The sequence below is a fragment of the Misgurnus anguillicaudatus genome, chromosome 21, assembly GCF_027580225.2.
Source record: "Misgurnus anguillicaudatus chromosome 21, ASM2758022v2, whole genome shotgun sequence".
NCBI lineage: Eukaryota > Metazoa > Chordata > Actinopteri > Cypriniformes > Cobitidae > Misgurnus > Misgurnus anguillicaudatus.
The window spans coordinates 13,721,927-13,730,038 of NC_073357.2; the positions used below are offsets into that span (position 1 = coordinate 13,721,927).

Consider the following 8,112-nt stretch of genomic DNA (forward strand, 5'->3'; position numbering starts at 1 on the left):
ATTAGGCGTTGATTTGAATTTGACATCCGGGCCAAGAACACAAGTGGGTTGTGGTCCGTGTAAACAACAACTGGAAATGAACTTCCACCCAGATACACCTCGAAATGTTGCAACGCTAATAACAACGCAAGAGCCTCTTTTTCGATGGTACTATATCTGCGTTGACATAACGTGAATTTTTTCGAGAAGTAACATACTGGGTGATCAACATCAAACTCACTCTCTTGAAGTAAAACTGCACCAGCACCAGTAGCAGAAGCATCCACTTCCAGCTTAAAAGGGCGCGTAAACTCTGGCGCTGCCAAAACAGGAGCGTTACACAGTAAATCTTTAGCTGCACGAAAAGCTTCCTCACAAGCAGGAGACCACACAAATACTCGAGCTGTGCTGAGGAGATCGGTTAAGGGTGATACAATACTGGCAAAGTTACGACAGAAGCCTCTGTAATAACCTGCCATCCCCAAAAATCGACGCAGTTCTCTTTTATTCACTGGTACTGGAAACTTCATAACAGACGCAATCTTTGCGTCAACCGGGCATACCTGTCCCTGACCAACTCTTTTCCCCAAGTAAACCACTGTTGCCTTGGCAAATTCACATTTAGCTAGGTTCAAAGTCAGAGACGCATCACACAAACGTGAAAACACTTCACGCAGGGAACTTAAATGTTCTTCCCAGCTAGAAGAATATATTACAATATCGTCTAGATAAGCCTCACATTTCTGTACTCCACTTAGTACGATACGCATCAAACGTTGGAAAGTAGATGGAGCATTTCGCATTCCGAACGCCATAACCGAGTACTGCATAAAATCATCAGGGGTCACGAATGCTGAAATCTCTGAGGCCCTGGAAGTAAGAGGAACTTGCCAGTACCCCTTAAGAAGATCTAATTTCTAACAAATTTTGCAGGACCAACCCGATCTATGCAATCTTCCATTCGTGGAAGTGGGAACGAGTCAGGTTTAGTTACTGCATTGACTTTGCGATAGTCAGTGCAGAACCGAACCGATGAATCAGCCTTGGGAACCAACAAACAAGGCGAACTCCACGCACTCAAACTGGGTCTCGCAAAGTTATTCTCACGTAAATACTCGACCTCTGCTTTCATTAGCTCACGCTTCCTCGGATTAAGCCGGAAAGGGTTCTGTCTTATTGGCTGCGCATTTCCGACATCAATATCATGCTGAAGTACTGTAGTCTGTGATGGAATGTCACCAAATAGTGAACGATGATTTTCCATTAACTCAACGATATCATTCTTTTGATTCGGAGCTAAATAACTTAAGTGACATTCCAGTTTATTCAGTATTACAGAGTTTGACAGATGACCACAAGGTACAGAAAAATCCTGTTCCATCTCATCTACAGTTAACTCAACAACTACACTTGGCTTAACAATGGCAGACTCATCTTGCACATAAGACTTTAACATGTTAACATGAACCATTCGCGACTTCCTCCGACGATCAGGCGTGCAAATCAGATAATTCGTGTCATTCAACTTTTTCGTCACCCTATAAGGCCCTGAAAATCTTGGTTGCAGAGCAGACCCTGGCACTGCCATTAATAGCAAAACAGATTCACCAGGATGAAAAGAACGAGCGACAGTTTTACGGTCATAATACTCCTTCATCTCGTTTTGCGACTCAGACAAATTCTTCTTCGCAAGGGCACAAGTCCTACGAAGACGTTCACGAATAGAATGGACATACTCTGATACGAGAACAAGCGGGGTGTCATTACTAACAAGTTGCTCACGTAGTAATTTTAAAGGACCCCGAACCGTGTGTCCAAAAATGAGCTCCGCAGGACTAAACCCCAACGATTCTTGAACGGTTTCCCTTATCGCAAACAAAAGCAAAGGGAGATCATCAGCCCAGTCGTTACCGGCTTCCACACAGTGCGCCCTCATCATTGATTTAAGCGTCTGGTGGAATCTCTCTAGAGCTCCCTGGGATTGCGGATGATATGCGCTCGACACTACGTGATTAACGGAAATTCCTTTCAACACTTGTTCAAACACTTTAGATTTAAAATTTGTTCCCTGATCAGTCTGAATCACACGAGGTAACCCAAATGTTGAACAAAATTTAATCAACTCCTTCACAATGGTTTTTGCTTTGATGTTACGCAATGGTATTGCCTCAGGAAAACGAGTCGCAGCACACATTAACGTTAAAATATACTGGTGACCTGCTTTCGATTTCGGTAGGGGACCAACACAGTCAAGAATGAGTCGCCCGAATGGTTCTCCCATCACCGGAATAGGCTGCAAAGGAGCCGGGCAAATTGTTTGGTTTGGTTTACCAGAAATTTGGCACACGTGACATGAACGACAATATCTTGACACAGCAGATCTTAAACCAGGCCAATAAAAATACTTAGCCACTCGCATAAAGGTTTTAGTACTGCCTAAATGACCAGACAGTGGGTGGTCATGAGCAAGTTTAAGCACAGCCTTCCGGTAACCAGAAGGTAATACAATCTGATAATCTGGACTTACTCCAGCCTCCTTTGCATTACGAGACAACCACTCACGCATTAAGACACCTCTGTCCCAGAAATACTGTACCCCATCAGCATTACCTCCTTTCACTTTACCCTCTACGGCCTCAACACAGCGCATTAGAGAAGGGTCAGACTTTTGAGTTTTCCCAAGTTGCTCTCTCCCCATCGTCAGAGAAGGTTCTTGATCAGAAATGTCACTATCACTGATGCCCACACTAGGATGTACAGATAACCTTAACTCTGAGGGAGAATCTGGAGAAACAAGAAAAGTGTCAGACAGATCAATCACATCCTCATTTTTGCGTGCCTGTGCACGAGTGACAGCACATGCTGAAAATGTTGAAGGAAATTGACTGGCAAGCTCGGCATCACAAACCGGAGTTTTCGCTACAATTGGGTGAGGAAAAACTTTAGCACCCGCCAGGTCATTTCCCAAGATTAGACTTACTCCCTCTACAGGCAACCTTGAGCGTAACCCCACTTTAACAGGACCTGTAACTAAATCGGAAGTCAAAAACACAGAGTGAAGAGGAACTTTAACACAGTTCAATTCAATTCCACGAACCAACACATCAGTTCCAGTGTATGTCACATCCGAGAAGGGTAATGCACCTTCCAATATAAACGATTGAGCGGACCCAGTATCCCTCAAAATTGAAATTGACTTCATAACACCTCCAAGAGAAAGTGACACACTACCTGTAAATACAAAGGGAGTAAATGCAGAACTGTCTGAATTCTCTTTAACACCAGACATTTGCTCAAGAACAATATTAGCTACCCCTTTAGGTTTAACGGCAGCATTCTTTTTCTTCCAAGCATTACAATCAACAATAAGATGATTTGGATCCAAGCAATAAAAGCAAACTCTTTTAGTCTCACCACCTTTGCTTGGGTCCTTACCCTGCACTGCAGAGCGCATCATTGGTTTCGTTGAGCGAGTGTACGTCAAAGGTTTCTCCACACTTGAAAACATTGGAGTATTATTATTTGGGCTAGAAGCAGAAGAAAACACAGTCTTGTGTGTCAGAATATATTCATCCGCCAACACTGCAGCGGCTGAGAGGGAATTAACCTTTTGCTCATTTAGGTAAATCACTAAATTGTCTGAAAAACAGTTTTTAAAATCCTCCAACAGAATCAGTTCTTGAAGTTGCTCAAACATAGACGTTTTAGAAGCAGCACACCACTTTTCTAACAGAGCCCTCTTATCACGTGCAAACTGCACAAAAGTTTGTTTAGCTGATTTAGTATAGTTGCGAAACTTCTGTCTATACGCTTCAGGTACAAGTTCGTAAACTCGCAAAACAGCAGCTTTCACCAAATCATAATTTAGAGACTCCTCGATAGGCAAAGCAGAACATACTTCTTGAGCTTTACCTACTAAACTGCATTGTAGCATTAACCCCCACATATCTTTTGGCCAGTTAAGCTTAACAGCAATGCGCTCAAATGCAATGAAATAAGCATCAGCTTCTGACTCCCGAAAAGGAGGCACAAGCTTAATGTATTTACTTGGATCAAACAAACTAACAGCAACAGGCTGTGTAGGTAAAGGTATGTCAGATGAAACAGCAGTAAACGCACGCTCCCTTTCCTTTTCCATGTGGACCATCTCTAATTCACGTAGCTGTAACGTACGATTCTCATGTTCTTGACGTTTTATTTGTAACTCCACTTCTTTTAATCTTAACAAGAGCAAAGTATCTGATTGAGATGTCAAATCAGTTTTAGCAGTCTCTAAAACATCACTCTTTTCAGTTTCGCTATCCATATCAGCAGAAAAAAAACTCGCTCCACCAGTTTAGCATAAACTTCAGCTTTAACTACCTGTTTAGATGAAGAGCTTAATACAGAAACATCCAAAATTTCAGCAATCTGTATTAAATCTTTCTTTCTAAATACCTCAAACTGCTGTATAGTAGGTTTTTCTATGAATGATTTAACATCCAACTCCATAATTACTGATCATTACTGCTTTATATTTTAAATCAGCAAGACAAAAATCAGAATACATTTCACTCACCAAGATGACAGTACATGGATTATTAGACACTTGTTCGTTCCTCATACAATTAGACAAGCGGCCACTTCCACTTGTTAAATAAAAAACAGAGAGAGAAAAGACAAAACAATTCATTATTTATATCAACATAAAAAAAACAAGCGGACGAGCCCCCATTATGTTACGAATTATCATAATGTCTCTACTCAAAGAGAACAAGAAACATTCATAACAAGTAAACAGGGATCCAAACAAGACCCCTGGAGTCCCCACTCTCACCCCCAAAGGCTTCAAATCACAAGATACTTTAAAGTATATAAAGAAAGTTTATTAAACATAAAATAGTAAGGAGCATATACATTTCAGGAGGGGGAAAGCCAAAACAAATAACAAAACAAAACTAACTAGATTAAGAATTCTAACCTAGAATTCAAATAATAAACAAAATATACAAAATCTTACCTCCCTACTTATCACAAACAGGAGAAAACTAATAACAAATAAAAGAGGCACCCACCTCCCTACTATACTCCAAATGATTAGAATTTAGGATAAACATCAAGGTTCAACATAACAAATCAACTTAGAAAAGTAATACATAACAACAGTTCCCAACAGCAGAGCTGCCAGTCAAGGAAGCCATGAGAGCGGGGAGCTCTAGATCCATGCTTCAGGAGACTTAAATAGACACTAGCAGCAATCACTCCCGTCTCCAATCAGGTCACTCGTTATCAGCTCCACCTGCGAGTCATGATAGTTAGAGTGTAACAAGAGAGAAAAACACAGCAAAGGAAACCTAGACAAACACAACCAACATGTAAATGCATTCCCACGTAACATTACCTCATTAGCAAGGTACCTTAATTCATTTAAAAGCTTGTCATTTAATTCTTAAGACACAAATTTAAGATATTCTTAAGAAAAAAATTTAGAACTTCTTAAGAAATGTTTGAGAATTGCACTTAGGAACTTTCTTACGCACTTCTTATAATTTATCTTAAGAACTTTCTTATTTTTTGTCTTAAGAATGTTTTCGTGAATCCGGCCCCAGGGTCTCAAAGGGACAGGCAGCGGTTAAAATGATCGATTGGAAGTCTTTCCAGTGGCACATACCGACCAAGCCAAAATAAAACCGTGAATGTCGTGAGCCATAAGTGGCCACCAGAATCATTGCTTGACCAAAAATATGGTTCGACTTACTCTGGGATGACAAGCTATATTGGAACAATGACCCCACTGAATAACACTGGACCTTAATCCCTCCTGCACAAATAAGCAGTTCGGTGGACAACCGGGCAGAGGCGTTACCCCTTCTAGGGGCATCTTGACCCTTGACTCGACCTCCCATACGAGTGTGGAGATTAATAGATTCTCCGGTAAAATGCACTCGGGAGTAGACGGGCGTTCAGAACGATCCAAATATGTGACAAAAATCGAGTTTGATGTTTTTGGAACCTGGACGATACAAGACAATAAAATCAAAACAACCGAAAAAGAAGTGCCCACCGAGCCTGCCTGGAGTTCAATCTTTTAGCAGTTCTAATATATTCCAAGTTCTTGTGATCAGTCCAGACGATAAAAGGTACCCCTGACCCTTTTAACCAGTGGTGCCATTCTTCCAATGCTAATTAGACCGCCAACAGCTCTCTATTACCAATATCATAATTGCGTTCCGCGGGGGATAATTGATGAGACACAAACGCGCAGGGATGCATCTTGTCATCTGAGAGAGAGCGCTGGGATAACACTGTACCTACCCCCACATCTGACGCGTAGACCTCCATCACAAACTGATGTGAAGCATCAGGGGCGATAAGAATGGGGCTGAAACAAAGCAACCTTTCAGTTTGGCAAACGCAGTCTCGGCTGCGTCTGACCACCTGAATGTGGTTCAGGGGGAGGTCAAGGTGGTCAGAGGTGCGGCTAGTTGGCTGAAATTGTGAATAAAACGGCAGTAAAAATTGGCGAACCCCAGAAACCTCTGCAGGGCCTTACGGGAATCTGGTTTTGGCCAATCTACCACAGCCTTAACCCTTTCAGGATCCATACGCACTCCCTCAGTCGAAATGATGTGCCACAGAAATGGTACAGACTCTGCATGAAACGCGCATTTCTCTGCCTTGACTAAAAGCCCATTCTCTAGCAACCTCTGAAGCACTCGTTTTACGTGCTGCACATGTTCCTGGAGAGATGAAGAAAAAATCAATATGTCATCCAGGTAGACATATATGAACTGGTCAACCATATCTCGCAGCACATCATTGACGAGTGCCTGGAAAACTGCTGGCGAGTTGAATAGCCCAAAGGGCATCACCAAATATTTAAAATGGCCTCTAGGGGTGTTAAAAGCAGTTTTCCATTCATCCCCCTCCCTGATGCAGACCAAATGATAAGCATTATGTAAATCCAGTTTTGTGAAAACTGACGCTCCCTGCAACCACTCGAAAGCTTAAGACATCAACGGCAAAGGATAAGTATTCTTTACCGTGATGTTGTTTAACCCCCGGTAATCAATACAAGGTCACAGAGTACCGTCCTTTTCCCCACAAAAAAAACCCGGCCCCCGCTGGAGAAGAGGAATGTCGGATGAACCCTTTTGCTAGAGAACCAGAAAAATACTTCTCCATAGCCTACCTTTCAGGAACCGAAAGCGAATATAACTTGCCTTTAGGCGTAGACTTACCTGACATTAACTCTATTGCACAGTCATAGGGACAATTCAGAGGGAGAGAAGCAGCGGGAGACTTACTGGACACTTCCTTCAGGCCATGGTACTCCGTGGGCACTTTAGATAAATCCACTGCTTCCTCCTGAAACACAGAGGGACAGATGAACAAGCAGAGACAAGACAAGACTCATGACACTTAACACTCCAAGCACACACAGAATTAAGCTGCCAGTCCACTTTGGGGTTGTGTAACATCAACCAGGGATGTCCAAGAAATGTTAGCTTAGCGTAGCGTAGCGCAAGTTCTACCAGGAAACTCGAATGTTACGTCATTCATTTCACAAGGCGCAATCAATCCCCCCTGATACTGAGAGTATATAAGCCTCGTACTTACCTGTCTTTGCGTTCGCAGATACTGATGCCAGCATTTACAACCCCATCACCAGGTCGGTTCCGTCCATACTCAAGGGGGATTAGATTCTGGGCTGTCTTCATCTTCAGACAGGAACCGCAAGAATCTGTGACCCCCGGATTTGAACTATGGTCGGGGCCTACGCCAAAGAACTATACTGTGTTACATTCTAACCTTGGTTGCTAACTACTGTTAAATAAACTCATATCAAGTCTTAACCTATCTTCGAATCTTTCTGGTAGAACAACAGGTTCCAGGGGTGAGTCCAGAATGTAAAAGGAGATAATTTCAGTGTGGTTGCCAGATGTGATGAGTTTAATGTTCTCTGTGGTGAAAGCAATGGTGGGAAGGTCTTGACCATTAACTCTTTCACCGCCCGCATTTTTTAAAAAAGTTGCCAGCCAGCGCCAGCGTTTTTCATGATTTTCACCAAAGTTTAATGCCTTCCAGAAAATGTTCTTCTTCAGATATATAAACATACAATATACCAAATGAAAGAACAGACCCTCTGCTTTC

At 42.3% G+C, this 8,112-nt stretch overlaps 1 protein-coding gene across 1 annotated transcript; it reads right to left on the reverse strand.

Moving 5' to 3' along the window:
* Nucleotides 1–889: 889 nt before the first annotated feature.
* LOC141353189 (uncharacterized) lies at nucleotides 890–5,352 on the reverse strand. Its single transcript, XM_073859670.1, has 2 exons — nucleotides 5,034–5,352; nucleotides 890–4,607 (listed from the first exon to the last, which is right to left on the reverse strand). The coding sequence occupies exon 2, from the start codon at nucleotides 4,283–4,285 to the stop codon at nucleotides 890–892; it is 3,396 nt and encodes a 1,131-aa protein (XP_073715771.1). The 5' UTR covers nucleotides 4,286–4,607; nucleotides 5,034–5,352.
* Between the last annotated feature and the right edge of the window lie 2,760 nt (nucleotides 5,353–8,112).

Bases quoted from the DNA above. Each gene is read 5' to 3' on its own strand.
- LOC141353189 (XM_073859670.1), bottom strand. From the start codon at position 4,285: ATGGATAGCGAAACTGAAAAGAGTGATGTTTTAGAGACTGCTAAAACT.